The 20,400-nt window shown below is 34.8% G+C and overlaps 1 protein-coding gene across 3 annotated transcripts in view; it reads left to right on the top strand.

The window, feature by feature from the left end:
• Positions 1 to 20,400, top strand: part of LOC128535894 (sorting nexin-14-like) — a 21,137-nt gene extending 737 nt beyond the window's left edge. Inside the window, exons 3-31 of one of the 3 annotated variants that reach the window (XM_053509977.1) lie at positions 1,865 to 1,985; positions 2,981 to 3,054; positions 3,143 to 3,221; positions 3,306 to 3,349; positions 3,421 to 3,508; positions 3,643 to 3,727; positions 4,161 to 4,317; positions 4,400 to 4,475; positions 4,561 to 4,605; positions 4,881 to 4,961; positions 5,069 to 5,183; positions 5,436 to 5,591; positions 5,741 to 5,865; positions 6,330 to 6,388; positions 6,968 to 6,994; positions 7,491 to 7,619; positions 8,948 to 9,080; positions 9,817 to 10,003; positions 10,155 to 10,238; positions 10,321 to 10,421; positions 10,512 to 10,623; positions 10,704 to 10,744; positions 10,825 to 10,944; positions 11,076 to 11,199; positions 11,362 to 11,526; positions 11,716 to 11,811; positions 19,495 to 19,586; positions 19,668 to 19,724; positions 19,816 to 20,400. In XM_053509977.1, coding sequence (XP_053365952.1) covers positions 1,865 to 1,985; positions 2,981 to 3,054; positions 3,143 to 3,221; positions 3,306 to 3,349; positions 3,421 to 3,508; positions 3,643 to 3,727; positions 4,161 to 4,317; positions 4,400 to 4,475; positions 4,561 to 4,605; positions 4,881 to 4,961; positions 5,069 to 5,183; positions 5,436 to 5,591; positions 5,741 to 5,865; positions 6,330 to 6,388; positions 6,968 to 6,994; positions 7,491 to 7,619; positions 8,948 to 9,080; positions 9,817 to 10,003; positions 10,155 to 10,238; positions 10,321 to 10,421; positions 10,512 to 10,623; positions 10,704 to 10,744; positions 10,825 to 10,944; positions 11,076 to 11,199; positions 11,362 to 11,526; positions 11,716 to 11,811; positions 19,495 to 19,586; positions 19,668 to 19,724; positions 19,816 to 19,854 — 2,812 coding nt within the window. In that variant the 3' untranslated portion in view covers positions 19,855 to 20,400. Of the gene's footprint in view, positions 1 to 1,864; positions 1,986 to 2,975; positions 3,055 to 3,142; positions 3,222 to 3,305; positions 3,350 to 3,420; positions 3,509 to 3,642; positions 3,728 to 4,160; positions 4,318 to 4,399; positions 4,476 to 4,560; positions 4,606 to 4,880; positions 4,962 to 5,068; positions 5,184 to 5,435; positions 5,592 to 5,740; positions 5,866 to 6,329; positions 6,389 to 6,967; positions 6,995 to 7,490; positions 7,620 to 8,947; positions 9,081 to 9,816; positions 10,004 to 10,154; positions 10,239 to 10,320; positions 10,422 to 10,511; positions 10,624 to 10,703; positions 10,745 to 10,824; positions 10,945 to 11,075; positions 11,200 to 11,361; positions 11,527 to 11,715; positions 11,812 to 19,494; positions 19,587 to 19,667; positions 19,725 to 19,815 lie in introns of those variants that run through there. The other 2 variants (XM_053509978.1, XM_053509979.1) reach the window with 2 other exon arrangements.

Genomic DNA, 20,400 nt, shown 5'->3' with positions numbered 1-20,400 from the left:
AATTCAGATTGAGACAAAACAAAAAAGTATTCTTTCACGCATCCAAATCATTGAATTCAGATGATCCAATCACTTCCATGGTGACAGGAGTATAGAATCCAGGGTCGCACCCGGGCTGGCAGACCACTTGTACAAGCATTTGTGAAAGAATGGGTCGCTCTATGGAGCTCAGTGAATTCCCACATGGTACTGTGATAAGATTTCACACAATATTGTATTACAACAAAGTGGAAGCGATCATGAACAAACAGCAACTCCGTGTAAAATCACAGAGTGAGGTCACTGGATGCTGAGCGCAGAGCTTGCCAGCTTAGTCAATAGCTACAGACCTTTAAACTTCATGTGCCCTTCAGATTAGCTCAAGAATATCGTGTAGAAAACTTTATAGATCAGGTTTTCATGTCCAAGCAGCTGCATCCAAGCCTTACATCACCATAGAAAAGTCCATAAAGATATCGCTGAGCAGGTTTGGTTTGTAAGAGTGTGACATCTTTGGGATGAGTTAGAGCAGAGATTGCGAGCCAGACCTTCTGGCATAACATCACAAATGCACTTCTGAAAGAATGATCCCCACAAACACACTCCTAAACCTTATGGAAAGCCTTCCCAAAAGAGTTGAAGCTGTTATCGCTGCAAAGGGTGGGCCAACATATTAAACCCTGTGGATTAACAATTAGATGGTACTCAAGTTTATATACATGTGAAGGTAGAGAGAATACCTTTGGCAATATATATATATATATATATATATATATATATAATAAATATATATTAAATTAACATACACACATTACTTGTATATGTTCAGGAAGTATAGTATGTACTTTAATGAAATACATTTTCATTTACGTTAATGTTCAATATTTAATTGTAGTAATTTTCATCTAAAGATATTTTTTTCATGAAATAAATCTGATTTCTAATAACATCAATATCTTATAGGGTAAACACTAAAATCATGAAACAATAATTGAATATAATTAATAATATGAAATAAATATTAGTTACCCCAAACTGTCATTGCTATTACACAAATATAGTTTTACTTTAAAATACATTTGACAATCTAAAATTGTTTGTGGATCAGAGGTCACTAGATGAAGAGCATTGGACAAAAACAAAAGATATGTCGGATGTCTCTCTTCATTTGTTTAGAAATGTCAATTTATTTTGTAATTTTGTGCAACGCTTTTAAGTCCATCATTAGTGTTACTCAATTTATAATAATAACTGTCAAAAATTTCACTTAAAAATGTATTGCATCTCAAATTATTTTGACTTAATTAAAAACCATGTGGTCTTACACTTTGAAACCATTTTTTAAGTAGTTAAGATTTTTTTCTCTAAATTGTCATTGGTGTCACTAGGAAGAGAAGTAACTGCATTAAGCTCTATGTTTTAATTAATTCATTAATGTTAAAAGGAAGTTATTGCTGTTAAAGAAATTCTAGGCGTGATGGAAGAAATACATTTCAGGAGATTTTTATTACCCAAATTCCACCTTTTCTGTAGTATGACCCATTTTATTACCCAAATTCCACCTTTTCTGTAGTATGAAAAGTACTATATAAATAAAAGTGAATTTAATTGTAGTACAGTTTCACACTACACTGAACTGCATTACATTAAAAGCACCATCACAGTTTTGCCCTTTGTCCAAGTCTCTCAGATCCGTATACTCCAACTTCCAAAACGTCAACTTTGAGAACTGATGGCTCACTTGCTGTTTCATATTTCCCACATGTATCACTGCACTGATATAATCAATGTTTCTTGTGTACCCTGCCAGTGGTTTTAATGTTATTGCTGGTTGGTTGATTATATGGAGTGTATAGCATTGGCACTTGTCCTTTTTTTGTTTCAGGTATCTTCACGTTATTGTCATTTTCTGGTCATTCTTGGCCGGAGTGGTAACCTTTTATTGCTCCTTGGGACCTGAGACACTGCTTCCCAATATCCTTATAACTATTAAACCTAAGAAAAAGGTACACATTTTTAAAATAAATATTTGAGGTACTCGTTGATGTGATTTAACGTAATTCCATTATTTGTTAGTTTGCTCATTTCTCTTCTTGAAGATTCATTGTATTATTTGTTTTTTTTTACATGCCACCTATATATTATTATGCTAAGTTGTACTTATAAGGCTTTTTATAGTCTTCAATATGGCTTAGTAATTTTTTTCCTACACTCTTTTGACAATGAGCTTTACATTCATATCAGGTGTAATTTGCCAGACAACATGTGTATCTTTTTTTTATTATTATTTATTATTGTTTGTATTTAAACCAGAAGTGTCATTGGTCTACTGAAAAGTTTCATTCACAAATTATATTAATGTGTAGCTATATGCTGAATAAGTACTGTACACAGTGTGCAATTTGCACTGTTTGGAAATCTAAAACTGTGGAGTTTCTTTTGTACATATGGTAGCGCTTAGTCAAGCTACTGGAGCAAACAATGGTCAAAGGCGAAAGGAAAAGCACCTCTGATTATTTCTATGTTAATAAAATTGGTTGATGATTGGTTTATTGTATAATAGCTATGTATTGGCAATCTTTACAGAAAATCAGAAATTCTATTTTAATATTAATTTGTTTACCAAGAGAAAGAAAGAACAGTGTGTATAATTTCCTAGGCCCCCCAAAATTGGATTAGTTGCAAGTTTTGTGTTTTCTAAACTGTAGCTGAGGTGGGAATTTTGACATAACCTGGCAACCGTTCCCACTTTGTGTAAACACTATTTCAAATCTGTTATTTAAATTTTAAATAGAATAAAAGAAATTAAGCATTATTTGTTACATTCCTAACATTATTAAACACAAAGCCAAAAGATATTACAGTATGTATCAACATTTTAAATTGACGTCTATTAAATAACAAAAGCAAATGTCCCTGAATACAACTTTTCCCTCACTCTATAATGTTACTTTAAGAAAAACCTTTCAGTATTGCAGTCTACTATTTTCTGTTTTAACAGCCAGAGCAGCAAGAGCTGTTTCCTTTTGCCCACAGCTGTGCTGTCTGTGGGAAAATTAAATGCACAAGACACAGGTAATTTAACTGCTCGGGTTTCTCCTCTAATAAGGTAAATCCAGATTAATTCACTAAAAGGATTCGTTTGTATTGTTTCTTCTCTTAGACCAACATTGCTTCTTGAAAACTATCAGCCGTGGTTGGATCTAAAAGTGCACTCCAAGGTGGATGCGTCTCTGTCAGAGGTTTGAGAGCTTTACATCACCTCAGTTTAAGATGACATTCTTTAGAGTTTTAAATGGTTAGATTGGAATCTTCTCTGCCCTTAGATTCTTGAGCTCGTCCTTGAAAACTTTGTGTATCCTTGGTACAGGTATGTTGATTGCATCCATTCATATCTTCGTATATTATGATATGACAATAAAAACAAATCCTTGTTGGCAGGGATATTACAGATGATGAAGCATTTGTGGATGATCTCAGAGTGACCTTGCGCTTTGTAGCTGCAGTTCTGGTCCGCCGAGCACAGAGAGTAATGTATTATTTAATCTTTTTTTTTTTTTTTGGTTAGTGTAGGATTTTGCTGTTTGATAGCTACTGTAGTATGTCACTGTTATCACATCAGATATAGCTTTGCTAATGGTAAAATTTTTTTTTGCTTCACAGGTTGATATTCCATCTCTCATCACACTTAAACTACTTAAGGTTTCCATGAAACATATAGAAATAATTGCCAAAGCAAGACAAAAAGGTATTTCATCACGGATGCTTGTTAGGGTTCTACCAGATGGCATTATCAGGATATTTAACCCCAAAAACTTTGGGAAGAAAGTTGAGACTTGGCTGTAGATTTACCTTTCATTAATAATAACCCTGCACTTAGAGCCGCGTCAACAAAGTAATGTTTTGGGAAACTTAAAGTCAGTACCATAGTAATACATTATGACCTGAGCTGAAAAAGGTAGACAATATGCACAAATTTAGGATGCACCATAAGTGGGTAATTTGAACATTTTCTGCATGGACGGTGCAGTTAGACATTACAGAAAAAGGTTTTGAAACCAGTGTTTTACAGAAAAGATTTTGACTAAACATATGTTCTTAGGTTGAAGGAAATATTGTACTTTACCCTGCAGTTTACTTTAAATGTAACTATGTTTTGTGTGTGTATGTGTGTGCTTTAGTCAAGCACTCGGAGCATCTCCAGCAGGCTGCGTTAGAGGAGTATGGTCCTGATCTGCATGTGGCCTTGCGCAGTAGGAGGGATGAACTGCTCTATCTGCGCAAGCTTACTGAGATGCTTTTCCCGTATATTTTGCCCTCAAAAGCTACTGATTGCAGGTAATGAAGCTCTGGCATTATGACCGTTAGTAAATATTCCTCTGCTTTTTCCTCTTCTGTTGCATGCCTATGTATTTTCCAGATCTCTTACTCTTCTGATAAGAGAGGTTCTTGCTGGCTCTGTATTCCTTCCTTCAATGGATTACTTGGCTGATCCTGTGAGTGACAGTGGGAAAGAAACCTGTTTGTAAGATGAACTTTTCTGTAATTTATAAAACTCAGTGTGCCCATTTTCTCTTTTAGGACACTGTGAACCACTTGCTCCATATTTTCATTGACAACTCTCCAGTAAGTTTTATTTAGATGTCCTGTTGCTGTCAATGAACTTGAATGCTACAAGCTTTATTTCGGTCCAAATAGTAGATTAAACAACTATAAAGAAGTAAAACCTTGTAGCAAGTAATAAAAAAAACATTCATTTAAAAAGATAATATGCGCAATGATGTTTACAAGCAGTTACATACATAATGTTCAAAGATAAAACTAATTGAGATACCTTTAAATAAATGTTTGCTTCATATTTATGTACAGTATATGTTTTAATTGTGGATATCTCAATGTAGCCAGAAGCTGCCACTGAACCAGCCTCTGTATTGGTCCCCTTCCTGCAGAAGTACGCAGAGATACGCAATAAGAAAACTTCTGTAAGTCTTATCTGTTTTCACCTGATTCATGCATAATCTTCAACCCGGTAATGTTTTCTGGCTGGAAAATGTTCATATTTTGATATTTGGTATTATCTTCAAATCAGGTGTTAAAGCTACAACTTAAGGAGATTCGGGAGCAGCAGGACTTGCTGTTTCGCTTTATGAACTTCCTCAAGCAAGAAGGAGCTGTTCATGTTTTGCAGTTCTGCCTCACTGTTGGTAAGGTTTACAAACTCAACTGTTGGCCAATATGTAGTCCACTTTTCTACATCTCTTCACTGGGTTGTAGATGTTCCCCTAAGAAAATAAATATTGAGCTTGGAAGAGAATGTTGAATTATTCAGGGCATAAAGAGCAGGGTTGCAGACTGAGTCAGAGTGTGCAATCTCTCAGTAATACTGGCTGCTCCACCCGGGAGTTTTGTTCAAGTGGTTAAAATGTGTTAAGCTCAGTATTTTCTCTGTATTTCAGAAGAGTTCAATGATAAGATCCTTCGCCCAGAACTTTCAGATACAGAAAAACTGATGCTGCATGAGGAGGTAAAAAAGATATATGAGACATATTGCCTTGATGACAGCATTGACAAAATTCGCTTTGACCATTTCATTGTTGAGGAGATCAAAAACAGTAAGTGTTTTTTTGTTGTTGTCGTTTTAGGATTATGGTTAAAAACACAACTTATCCTTTAATTTAACCATGTTAAACATTACATTTGTATAATCATTCAAATGTTGTAGAATCCCTTATATGCATTATCGTTTCTGTAACTCCTACAGTTGCAGAAGGTGTCTTTGCTGATGTTGTAAAACTGCAGACTATGCGCTGTCTGTTTGAGGCCTATGAACATGTTCTTTCCTTGTTGGAGAATGTTTTCACTCCCATGTTCTGCCATAGTGATGAGGTAAGGCTATTTCTATACACACTGGACCCTAGTGGCATCAATTTCTGACACATGACTGCTGTCAGGGGTGCCCTAGATCACTTTTGCCCTGGAGCAACTCTCTCAGTTCTATGGCTGATTATCAAGTTTAGTTTTCAATTAGGGGAAATTACCATCCTATGGGACCAGAGGCAGACACAGCTCCTTTATAAATTCAAATGTCAAATTAAAACTTTGTTTCCTACACAAACTGCAATACACACTATGACGTGCTGTGAAATGCTTCTTACAGCATGTGTGTACATAAAGCAATTAATTATTATATGGTTAGAATATTTCACATATACTGTATTGTAAAGGATATAAAAGAGAGGTGGCAGCAACATTATTACTGTCTTTCGAATAAATTGCAGATACAGTATGTGGAGTTGTATGTGCAAAGCAATGAACTGTCCTAAGATTTGTTTAACAAGTCTATGTTTTAGTATTTTAGGCAGCTGTTGAGGGGGGCAGAGTCCCCAACCAGAAGCTCCAGGCTTGGCAGGTGGGTGATCTTTAGATTTTAAAAAGAGCACATTTAGTATTTAAAATGAATTAAATGAATTACGATGCAAGATATTTATTAAGCATGTAGACCAAAGCAGTATATTTTATACAAGTGTTGGATTGCATAAAGTGATAATCTGTTAGACTTGTAAAGACTTCTTCAGTTTTTTTATTTTCTTTTTAATTCATTTTCATACAAAAATAAAAATCAAAGCAGAGTTCATTCAAATGTTTGATTTGTGTACATCAGTAAAAAGCCAGGATTGCTTTCCCAGATTAATGCCAATAGATATAAATGTTGTCGTATTAATTTTCTTAGCATCCGTTGAAGTGTACAGCCTGACTATTAAATATTGTCAGCAAAAAGGAAAATCTCTTGTGATATACATTCCCTAACTTACTGTATGGGTCAGTCTTATCATATTATGTAGTTTGTTAAATGTTTATTCCCTGAATTCCATTTATTCCCTGAATGTTCTTTTCTTTCCTTTAAATGCATATGTGTTATTTGTTAATTTTGCAATAGGGTGTGGTGTTTACAGAGGACAGTTGTAATTCCTTTTGCTTATTATTTCAGAAATAGCGTGAGTTTGGATGACATCCGGTGAGTATACTGTCGACTTTATGCTCAACCTGTAGCTTTCTATTCTTCACATATTGCTGCATGTGAGATACATGCTGGAATGCAGGAACAAAAAAAAATTATTTCATGAGCTGCAGATGCCTCTGTGAAAACCACAATCCTTTTGTGGCTGTGTATAACTCCTATATAAAAGTTCCTCATTCTTCAATTAAGTTTAGGTCTAGCAAGATATATTTTTTGGGTAAAACTGACCTTTCTTTGAGCTGAAACTAGATTCCTTACATACATGAAAAAAGGCTTGTTGTCAAAGAATCTGGTAACACTGCCCTCCACATGCCTTACAATAAAAAATGTGGAGCTTGTTACTTAACTGCGAAACAAGTCTAAGATCCAGTGCAACAATGTACACAAGTACTTTAACCACCTTAGCTGATTCTGTTTGTCTCTCTCTCATACCACGGATTACACTTTGTATTTGTGTCCATCTTTTGACCCTCCATTCAACCATGGGCTCTAGCTTTTCTGAGTGGGACGATATCATGAATCTAGAGTCTCCGTCCATCTCATCTGCATCGGTCTCCCCTAATGTTTCATCCATTCTTATTCACCCATCTGGCTCTAATGCCTTGCGCAACATTGCGCTTAAGTAAGTCAGGATCCATTGCAAGTCCTTTATCCCTACATGCATGGATTCTTTTGGTAATTCTTTGGCCTGCATGTTTATGTGTGGTGAATCTCAGTATAATTACTGAATTACAGTATATATATAATTTATTTTATATATATTATATAAAATATATTTATTGTAACTGTATTTTTATTTAGATTTTGTTATAATACAGTACAGTATGTTCTTCCTAACAGAAATCCAATTTAAAAAAAAATTTAAGTGATGATTCTTTACAGAGACTTTATCCCATCCATATTTTTTTCTATCTAACTGAAAGACTTGTCCTTCACTACACATGAATGCTAATATTTCCTATTCAAAGCAGAAATGAGTGGGTGGGTGGGTGGGCGGTCATACTTTTTCATATTACACACACTGCCTGGATAAAAAAAAAAGTTACACACATTTTGTTGGACCAGCTTTTGATTTGATTTTAGTGTGCATCTGCTAAGGCGTTGTTTAAGAATTTTCTTTCTGTCCAGATTTTCAGGATTTTTTTTCTTCTGAGATCATGTAATGACTGAAAACCTAAAGCAAAGATGTGCATTTTGAGGGATTGACAGGATCAAGGGTAGGACTACAGTCCGAGGTTCAAACCCCAGGACCACCAAGTTGCCACTGTTGAACCCTTGAGCAAGGCCCTTAACCCTCAACTGCTCAGATGTGTAATGAGATAAAAATGTATATTGCTCTGGTCAAGGGCGGCTGCCAAATGCCTAAATGTAAATTAAGGGACACTCCCTTACCTAGATAGCTGTTCACACATAGATGTTTTGCAAATCGTGGGGCGTTGCTTCCCTAAGAGTGATAAATATTTAAGAGATCATTGCTGGTAGCCTGGTGAGGGCGATAAGCAAGGGTATGGGATATGAATATTCTTGCATATAAATGAGGGAATGAAAATTTTCCTGCGTTGACTCCAAAAAGGGACATTTTCACAGAGATAAAGTGTTTATTATCTTTCTAAAAATACTTGACTCAAAGTTTCCATGTAATTGCATGGGCAAAACTTTGATGCACGATGAGTAATATATCAGTCACTATATTCAGTAATTAAAATATTTCATCACTGAAGTATAAAGTCCAAGTGGTGACTTTTTTTTTGCCAGGCATTGTAAAATGGAAAATGTTATGCTGTATTGCTGTCCGTGCTCTTTTGGCAACTGATGGATGATTTGAATAAAAAAAATAAAAAGCTGTATGACAGAAAGCATGACAATTGCATGTGCTGTGCCAATCTTAAACATTAATAAAAATGGTTTCGGTTATATTTTTGTGATCGTGTGGATACGTATTATGTTCAGGAACACGTCAAAGCGAGGAGAATCATTTGGCATCAGCCGAATCGGCAGTAAGATTAAGGGGGTTTTCAAGAGTACCACCATGGAAGGGGCCATGCTGCCCTCTTATGGACTAGCAGAGGGAGAGGACGATATGGTTAGTGAGCTCTGTGTTAAGACAAGTTAAGGAAGAGTTTACCTTGTATCTATGAGACTGTATTAGTGTTCAGGTACTATGTTTGGCTTATGTAACCAGCCTAATAACAGTTGGTGTTTGATTATTTACCTGTGTTTCCAAGCAGCACCACCTCTGACATTTGAACCTCAAAATAGGTCTGGCTCTCTTTCCCATTCTATGAGCTCAGAGCGTTTGTCAAATGTAGTTCCAGTAGTCAATCTTTAGCTCATCCCTAGCTCATGTAGCAGATAAGTTTAAAAATAGAATGTTTCTCACCAGTTAGCCTGTTGATTATGAACAATTATTAGGAACAGGTATAACAAATTTGCTGTGTAAATTATTTTAGAGCTGTAATACAGCAACAGTTCATTATTAACATATTTAAACATATAAGTTGCTGAGGTTGGAACTGCAAGAGGATGCAGAAGATAGGGTTAGATGGAGGCAGATGATTCGCTGTGGCGACCCCTGAAAGGGAACAGCCGAAAGACAAAGAAGATGTGAACATATAAGTTTAATATAAATTTGAGATTTGTTGTAACTTTAACCAGTAGGATGGTTAACCAAACCATCCTAATAATAACCAAACAGGATGATTAATCTTTATGTCATTTAAGTGTAATTGATGTTATTACTGTCATATATGAATCCAGGTAAATGCATATAAAAATGATTTCTGTTGATTCCTCTCCATCCCCACTATTTGACATCTTAGGTGGAGGAGGCCATCATGGTTATGGAGGATGACTTACCCATGGAGGCTATTAGTACTCCAAGTACGCCTCGTAATCTGACGGCCTGGAGTATCACTATCCCCTATGTGGATTTATTCGATGATGAGGTGAAGAAGGAGAGGATTCCTGTGTATTGCATAGATGTCGAAAGAAATGACAGGAGAGCCGGTAAAACCTGAAATGCTACTAATATAATTATTTACTAATATATTTATATAATATATATAATATACTAAGATAATTTATACAGTATACCTGATAAATCTTAGAAAAAAAATAGACGTAAAGTATAATGCCTTTTGCTTGTTTTTTTTTTTAGTGGGTCATGAAACAGAACACTGGTCTGTTTACCGAAGATACCTGGAATTTTATGTTCTTGAGTCCAAACTTACAGAGTTTCATGGTATACAGTTTAATTTATAGGCAGTATTTTAAATGTATTTTAATGCTTGCAAGTATATAACTTTTTTTACATCTTGAAACAGGCACATTCCCTGATGCACAACTTCCATCCAAGAGGATAATTGGACCTAAAAACTATGAGTTTTTAACATCCAAACGTGAAGAATTTCAGGAATATTTACAGGTATAAATGATACAGAAACTGTAGTTTTAGGTAGAGCAACATGTCCTATATGTGATCACTAACATAAGTATCCTGGGTCTGTTGATTTAGAACCTCCTACAACACCCCGAGCTGAGTAACAGCCAGCTTCTGGCAGACTTTCTCTCCCCTAACAGCGTGGAGTCGCAGTTTCATGACAAGATGTTACCCGATGTCAATCTTGGTACATAGTGTGCATTGTTGTCATTATGAGTAAACCACATCGACTTTTCATTAACGTTTTATTTATTTTTTCTCTTACAGGGAAGATAATTAAATCAGTACCTAGCAAACTAATCAAAGAGGTTAGTTATTTTTGTCTAAGATGTCTTAGATGTGCTTTTGTATAAGTGCAAGGATTCAATTAGTGTTAATGTTTCTGCAGAAAGGCCAGCATCTAGAACCATTTATCCAGGCCTTCTTCAACTCATGTGAGTCACCAAAACCTAAACCCAGCCGGCCAGAACTCACAATACTTAGCCCCACATCAGAAAACAACAAAAAGGTAAGCTTTGTCAGTTTTAATGATATTAGTTTATATTAATGCCAAGCTTGATATTTGCTTTTATTTTGTTAGAAAAGTGTATTAATCTGAAACTTTATCTTTGTTCTTAAATATTCCTTCCTATTCTTTAGCTTTTCAATGAGTTATACAAAAACAACGCAAATCGATCAGAGGTGACAGAGAAGCGGCACAACCAGAATTACTTTATGGAAATGATCACTGTAGAAGGAATTTATGACTACTTAATGTTTCTAGGCAAGTCTTTGATCTAATTAAAACAACCACATCCTGATTCATGTTTAATCTTTGTGTTGTTATTTTATCATTCCATTATAGTTATAATTAATCTGTATATTTAGTATATTTAGAATTAGATTCCGAATTATAAATTTGTTTTTGATCTCCAATTTTTGGTAGGACGAGTGGTATTTCATATCCCTGATTGGTTACATCATCTCTTAATGGGTGGCCGCATCCTGTTTAAAAACACACTGGAAGCATATACTGACTACTATCTACAGAACAAACTTGACCAGGTTTTTCAGGAGCATCGTGTGGTCTCACTTATCACTCTACTCAGAGGTATCCAGTACTAAACACAAAAAGTGGGACTGCAACTGAATACCAAAGTTTCATTATAAACACAGTAGTACATTTAATAGTAGGATTTATAATGGATTTTATATGATGATTTTCTTAAAATTCCAGTCACATACAATATATATTTTCCTATAAATATGATTTGACAATATACAATATGCTCCTCCCTAGATGCTGTATTCTGTGAGAACAGTGAACCACGTTCATTAGAAGGCAAGCAAAAAAGAGCCAGAAAAACATTTGACGAAATGAAGAATTACATTCCAGGTTGAGCAGCTGTTTATTTTATAATTACTATATACCATCCACTTTTTTTTTTTTTTTTTTTTATAGCTTTATTTTTAAAGAGAAAAAAAAAAAAAAAAAAAACATATGTAAAACATAACATATAGTGTACTTGTAACAATACAACCACCTTTTTTCTCTTTTTCTTTCCATAAAAACAAAAAACAACAGGGTAAATAATATCAAAAACACACACAAAAAAAAAAAAAAAAACAAACAAACAAACAAAAAAAAAAAAAACAAACAAACAAAAAAAAAAAAAAAACAATGGGGATGATAATAATAAATTATAAACTCGTGTTCATACATACACATATACTTGTATATACGTACATAAAATTTCTTCCCCTCCCTTCTCTCCCCGCCCCCCCACCCCCCTGCATCTAATTTACTTTAATAGCCGGTAAATGCTCCAAAAATGAGCCCCAGATTTTTTCGAAAGTTTTTGGTGATTTCCTAACATTAAAAAGTATTTTCTCTGGAGTGCAGTATGATGCAAGTTCGTTGATCCATTGTTTCCTTGAAGGGGAGTGAGTCGATTTCCAGTTCTTTAATATACATTTCTTTCCTGCAGTTCCAGCCATAAGGATAAAATATTTTTTATGCTTAGAAATATTTAGAAATTCCATATCTCCTAATATCCAGATTCTAGGGTCACCAGGAATTGCGGTACTTATCACCATTGAGGAAACATCAATTATATATTCCCAAAAAGCTTTTAGGATATGACAATTCCAAAGCATGTGCAATAGATTTCCTTCATATAATATACACCTTTGACATTTTGAAGAAATGTTACCATTTAACATATGAAGTCTTTGGGGAGTATAATATGTCTGGTGCAAAATATTAAATTGAGTTTGACGGTGTTTAGTAGCTATTAACGTAGTCTGTACCCTCTCAACAAGTGACTCCCACTCAACCAAATTGTATGTGCAGCCAAGATCCCCCTCCCACCTCTGCTTCAAAATACTATTATCAAATGGCTTGAAATTAGTTGTTAAAATGTTATATCCTACTGAAGCTATACCACTTGGAGAGGTCATTTTCTCATTAAACATGATATTTTCAAATGGTGATGCTATTGGGATTTTGGGAAATGTTTTATGAGTAATTTCTTTAATCCAGTGTCTAACTTGTAAGAATTTAAAAAAATTATTTCTTGGGATATCATATATCTGGGATAGTAATTCAAAACTTATTAAAGAGTCATTGACATATAAGTTTTCCAACGTATTTACCCCTTTATGTACCCATGCTCTGAGGGTTCCATCAATAATGCCTGGGGGCACGACGGGGTTCTCTAATAATGGTAAATTTCTAAGTGGGATGTTGTCAAGACCACATATTTTATGTGATTCCACCCAAGTAGCATAAGTATTAAGTATTAATGGGTTCCTAGTGAATGTAGATAATCTTTTTTTTGATTCGAAAAACGGAATAGTTTTTAATGAAATAGCACCCATCTCCCATTGTTCTATTGATAACCATCTAACATTAACCTTATCAGGGTGTAACCAAATCCATATAGGCCGAAGTTGTGACGCTAGGTAATAATGTCTAAAGTTAGGAAGTTTCAATCCCCCTTTCTTATACGGTGCTTGAAGTTTAAGGAGCTTTACTCTAGGGGTTTTGCCTTTCCAAAGGAAACCTGATAAAACTTTATCTAATTCTTTAAAATAAGATTTTGGGATATTTAAAGGGAGGCACTGGAACTTATACATATATTTAGGCAAAATATTCATTTTGATGACATTGATTCTGCCTATTAATGATATCGGTAGTTCCTTCCATCTCTGCATATCTTCTTTTACTCTTTCTAGGAGTGTGTGGTAGTTTTTTTTAAATACCTCGTTAAATATTGATTCTATATGAATTCCTAAGTATTTAAACCCGTTATTGCATAGCGTTAATGGTTTAATTATATGTTTTTCTTGTTCTGATATATTAATGGGAAAAGCTATACTTTTATCATAGTTCAGTTTGTAACCAGATGTATTACTATAATCTTTAAATGTTTTTAATAAAGGGTGAATAGAGAGTTCCGGATTGGTCAGATATATCAGCAAATCATCCGCATATAAAGATATTTTGTGATCACTAGTACCGATTTCAACTCCTTTTATTCCGTAGTGAGATCTTACTGCTACAGCGAGAGGTTCAATGGCCAAGGCAAATAAAAAAGGAGAGATAGGACAACCTTGTCGACATCCTCTAGATAAAGTGAAGGTATTAGACATAATATTATTAGTAAGAATTTGTGCTTTAGGGGAGTTAAATATGGTTTTTAGGTATCCAGTAAACCTAGACCCAAAGCCCATATTATCTAGTGTTTCAAAGAGAAAGGTGGGCTCAATTCTGTCAAAGGCTTTTTCAGCGTCCATGGACAGTATAAACATTGACAATTTCTTCTTTTGAGCATAATTAATTATATGTAAGAGTCTTCTGACATTATCCGCACCTAGTCTGTTCTTAATAAATCCTGTCTGATCTGAATGTATTACTTTGGGTATGACAGTTTCCAATCTTGAGGCAAGTAATTTGGTCAAAATTTTATAGTCAGCATTGAGAAGACTTAACGGCCTGTATGCTCCTAACTTGTGTCTGTCTTTACCTGGTTTAGAGAGTAATGTTATTGTAGCCAGTTCCAGAGAGTGAGGAAGTGACCCTCTTTCAAGTGATTCTTTAATCATGTTTGTTAAAGGTGTTAGCAGTAGTTTTAAAAAAGACTTATAGTACTCCACTGGAAAGCCGTCTGGACCAGGGGCCTTGTTATTTTCCAGGTCATTAATGGCTTTGAGTACCTCTTTTTCAGTAATGTCAGAATTAAGTAATTCATTATCCTCATCATCAATCTTAGGTAATTGTAATTTATTTAGAAAAATTTTAGCTTCAATATTTCCACAATTATGATCTGTCTTATATAATTCTTCATAAAAGTTCTTGAATAAAGTATTAATCTCTCTCGGGTCTTTAATATAATTTCCATCATTTAATTGAATTGAATGAATATATCGGTCCGATTCTTCTTTTTTAATTTGCCATGACAGTAATCTGCTAGTTTTGTCTCCAAATTCATAATAGTGGTATTTTGTTCTTGCCATATTGGATTCAATCTTTTGAGTGCACAAGTTGTTATATAGGACCCGTTTTTGAGTGAGTTGTGTCAAGGTTTTTTCATAATTTGACTTTGAATGCTCTAGTTCTAATGTTTTTATTTCTTTTTCTAGTTCCCTCAGTCTTGCTCTCTTTTCTTTTATTTTATAAGCCCCATATGATAGGATGTGTCCTCTCATAAATGCTTTAAGTGCATCCCATATAATGGAATGAGAGGCTGAGTTAGCATTAGTTTCCAAAAAGATTTTTATTTGGGTGGTCATAAACTGAATAAAATTTGAATCCTTAAGAATATAAGGTCTAAACCTCCAGTTTTTAGACTGAGGTATAATCGTTGTTGGTTCCCATATAAGCTTAGCAGGATTATGATCAGAGATGGAAGCAGCAAGATAGGTACAATCCTTCATTTGATGTTCTATTGTTTGTGACACTAAGAAAAAATCTATTCTTGAGTAAACTTTATGTACATTTGAGTAGAATGAATAATCAATTTGATCTGGGTAAAGGGTACGCCATATGTCACACAGCCCTAAATCAGTCATTCCTTGATTTAGGATGGTAGATGCTTTAATCTTGGACATTTTTTTTGAGGATCTATCTTTTGTAGGATCTAGGACTAAATTAAAGTCGCCTCCAATAATAAAGTTGCCCTTAATAGTTGCTAATTGTAATATTAGTTTGCTGTAAAAGGTTGGATCGTCATGGTTTGGTCCATAGATATTTACTAAAGTTATATATTCCCCATTTATCTCACATTCAACAATTATATATCTTCCAGAGTGGTCAGAATATTTGTTAATTAGGTTAAATTGATGCTTTTTCTGTATTAACACAGCTACACCCCTCCCGCTGGATGAAAATGATGAGTAAAATACCTGACCCACCCACTCTCTCCTTAGTCTTTTATGTTCTTGATCAGTGAGATGTGTCTCCTGTATAAATGCTATATCAGTGTTAATCCTTTTCAAGTATGATAGTATTTTTCCCCTTTTGATTGAATCATTTACACCCCTAACGTTCCATGATACACAATTTAAAGAGTTAGTCATTTAATTTGGGCCCTGAGATATAAGAGGGAGGATCCCAACTGCACACACAATAATTCACTGCTATTTTTACCCAGTGTAAAAGAAACATTTTTTTTTTTTTTTTGGCACAAAGGCAATACACATTAGAAGACTTCGAATCCACCAATACGAGAGGGAAAGCAAAGGAGAGAGGGGAAAAAAAAAACAAAAAAAAAAACACATGCATACATAAATAAAAAGAAAAAAAAAAGGAAAAAAAATCGAGAGAGAAAAAATATAAAGAAGGAAAAATACGTAACCAATAAAGATAAAAAAAAAAAAAAAAAAAACTTACAACTACCTCTATGCTACCGAACTTGTAGCTATCGCTAACGAGCCATATATCAATAACACATCTTAATAACTTTGCCTTCAAAAGTGAGTGAGCAAACTGTAAGAGCATATAAGTCACACAACATTTTTAAGGATTGGTTAAGGTAACAAATAAAATGTCATTATTTAAATGAGTTTGAAGAGAACTATAGTGACTTAGTTTTCATTCGGGAGGAGATGCCTCAGTATCCTTACCAAAGGAGTCAATAAAGTCTTTAACCTCAGATGGTGTAGAGAAGATCTTGACTTTACCCTTGTGTGTAATCCGGAGTTTGGAGGGATACATGAATGAGTATTCAATGCCCCGATCTCTCAGAGCCCGTTTAACCTCAGTGTAGGCCTTTCTTGCATTTTGGAGCTCCGCGCTAAAATCCGGGAAGAAATGGATGCGCCGACTGTCAAAGTAGATTTCCTTTCGCTCTCTCGCGAGTTGAAGGATTTTCTGTCTCTCTCTAAAGTTGAGGAGTTTCACCACAATTACCCTCGGAGTCGCTCTGTTCGGCAAAATGTTTCCCGTTCTGTGCGCTCTCTCGATTGTAGGAGGAGAAGGAAAGTTTTCTGCGCCGAGGGTTTCAGGTATGATGCGCTCTAGAAACGAAACCATATCACCTCCTTCAGATTTTTCAGGTAGGTTAATGATACGGATATTAGATCTTCTGCTTCTGTTCTCAAGGTCTTGGACTTTGTCTTTTAAATAAGAAACATCTTTCTCCAAACGACTGATTGTTAAGCGCGTGTCTCTTAGGTCATCTTCTGTCGCGCTTACTCTGGTTTCAACCTCGACCATCTGTTCGGATAAAGTTGACATAGAGGTTTCAATGCGAGCCAACTTATTTTGTATGTCATTTGTCACCTTGTCGATTTGTTTACTAATTTCTTCTTTGCTGGCTTTAATTTCTTTCCACACCGTCTGTAGTGATATTTCACCTTCCACATCGTCGGCCATGCTAGATAACGTGTTGGGATTGTTAGCCTCTAGAGTGTTAACAGCAGGTCGAGATTTACTTCCCTTTCGGCGAAAATTGTATTCTGCCATAAACGATATCAACTTCACGCTTACTCAACCTACTCAATAGTCTATCAGGTTGGAAATTAAATAAGGATTTGGATTGATAATATAGCTCGTTAGAGGAGCTCACTGAAGCACGTCCTTCCTCATCGCCTGCAACACGTGACCCCCCCCATCCACTTTTTTTTAAGCACATTTTTTTTTTTTTTTACAAATTTGAGGAAGGTATGGCTATTAAACAAATGTAGGCAAATTCCCCTGAAAGTTGCATTATCATCAGTTTTATATTTGGTAATAATGAAAGTGCTGACATTTACATAGTTTGTTCATCAAATTTAATATTACTATTTATTAAAATTATAGTTCATATAATAATAGCAGCAAAAATAAAACATAACATTGATAATCGCCAATGAACCTTGTACTAAAAAAGTGGATCATTTGATTAGGAGATAACATGAATGAGAGTAAATCATGGTGTGTTGTGTGTGCCTGATATGTACAGTTGTGTTCAGAATAATAGCTTTTGGACACCCTGCACATTCTATTCTGAATCACAACATAAGGTAAAATGTGCTAAATGGATTATTAGTTTAAAGAAAGTGAAGAAAAACAAATATTAGTCTGTTAAAAAATAGTAGTGTCATCATTCATCGTTACAAAGTAATGAATTTACCGTTTAAACAAAAATGCTTAAAGTGTAATTTTTCTTGTGCATCTCTGAACTAATATTTAATTGTATAACCATGCTTTCTGAGAACTGCTTCACATCTGTGACAATTGTACTACATGCCACAATTCCTCTGCATTTCTTGGTTTTGCCTAAGAAACAGCATTTTTATTGTCAGGCCACAACTTTTCTATTGGATTAGGGTCTGGGGATTGAGCTGGCCACTCCATAATGTCAATCTTGTTGGTCTGGAACCAAAATGCTGCTTGCTTACTGGTGTGTTTGGGGTCGTTGTCTTGTTGAAACAACCATTTTAAGGGCATTTCCTCTTCGGCATAAGGCAACATGGCCTCTTTAAGTATTCTGATGTAAATTGATCCCTGAAATGTGATAAATAGGCCCAACACCATAGTATGAGAAGCATCCCCATATCATGATGCTTGTGCCTCCATGCTTCACTGTCTTCACAGTGTACTGTGGATTGAATTTAGCGTTTGGGGTCGCCTGACAAACTGTCTGCGGCCTCTAGACTCAAAAAGGACAATCTTGCTTTCATCAGTCCACAAAATATTGCGCCATTTCTCTTCTCTGTGTTCTTTGGCAACCTGTAACCTCTTCAGCACTTGTACTTTTTTCAACAATGGGACTTCTTGCTGATAGCTTGGCTTCACATAGCCGTCTTCTAATAGTAATAGTACTCGCAGGTAACTTTAGGTGTTCTTTGACCATGCTGGAACTGATCATTGGCTAAGTCTTTGCCAATTTTGTTATTCTTTGATCCATTTGAATGGTAGTTTTATGTTTTCTTCCACATCTTTCTGGTTTTGATCTCCATTTTAAAGCATTTGATATCATTTTAGCAGAGCAGCCTATCATTTTCTTTAATCAACTTTTGAATCAAAGTACGCTGTTGTTTTAAACAATGTCTGAAACAACCCATTTTACTTTGATATTTAGAGGGAAATGCACAGGAAAACATTTTCTGCATTTATCCCTAAATAAGGGGAACTTGTTTGACACCTGTTTTTCACAGAATAATTTACTTCTCCAGTTGAACTTCACACTGCTATTTTTTTAAACACGCCCCATTTCAATTAATGATTAAATTACACAGAATCAGGTGCATCCAATCATGACTGTTGGGACTGTTGGTTTTCTATTACTCCACTACACCTACAAGTAAAATATTTATAATGAAGAAATATAATTTCTCCCAAAAACAATTATTGATCTAGTTACTGATGTTGGACCGCTATTATTTTGAACACAACTGTAAATAAGAGAGTGGAGGGCAGGAGCATGCCACTGAAGGAGAGATGTGACTGGTACCCAGATTACCTCTGTATGCCATCTGACATTATAATTAATTATGCTTAAATATCTACATAGTTTGCATAAATAAGGGCTGTTATTTCATGATTTAATAATTTATGAACTGTAACTAAGTGAAATTGGTGCTTTGGTGTTAGATCTGCTCGGAAAATGTATTGGAGAGGAAGCAAAATATGAAGGGATAAAGCTTCTCTTTGATGGACTTCAGCAGCCAGTTCTGAACAAGCAAGTAAGTTATGATAGTAATAAATTACTTACTTGTAAAATCCACTGTAATAATTATTTTAAGTTTTTTCGCATCTCTTTACAGCTGACATATATCCTGCTTGATTTAGTTATTCTGGAGCTTTTCCCTGAATTAAACAAAGTAAGTTGTACTGTATGTATTCTAATGTCAACCAAAGAACACACACAAGAACAGTTGTGTTACTGCTTTTACATTTATGCTATAATTTTAGGTACAGAGAGAAACTTCTGCAACGGCCTCATGGATGTAGAAAAATCCACCACAAGATAGTTGCAGTTTCCTGTATCTCTGCATGTGCAACATCCTACATCCATGTCAAAAGAACCATTTTGTGACACCTAGGCAAAGTATGACTTATCTATATAGACAAACTGAACTGCTTGGAAATACCAATGTTTACATGAAGTTATGATTTAGTATTTCTTTAGTATTAGTATTCCTATTTTATTTAAAATTTTTTATTATAAAATGTAAAATATTTATTTATTTTAAGGTATATATTTTTTGCTAATATTAATTTGACAAAATGGTACTAAAATGTTAAGCACTAAATAGGATGCAGTGCACCAAATTACAAATATTTTTTTCGAAGACTTATCGTGAAATTCTCAAAAAGTTAACTTTTATTTTTCCTTAATCAAACTGTCATTAAAATATGCACTGGAATTTGTTTTTGGAAAAGCATTTGTAGTTTAGTGAGGACTACTCTCTGTCTTGACACTACCCAGTACTCTCGCTAACGCATTCAGTCTTATGATATGTGTTTACATATGCTACAATAAAACATTTGATATAA

Source organism: Clarias gariepinus, chromosome 13, assembly GCF_024256425.1.
Source record: "Clarias gariepinus isolate MV-2021 ecotype Netherlands chromosome 13, CGAR_prim_01v2, whole genome shotgun sequence".
Classification (NCBI taxonomy): Eukaryota; Metazoa; Chordata; class Actinopteri; order Siluriformes; family Clariidae; genus Clarias; species Clarias gariepinus.
The sequence above is the reverse complement of the archived record's forward strand: the minus strand, read 5'-3'. Positions and strand labels throughout refer to the sequence as shown.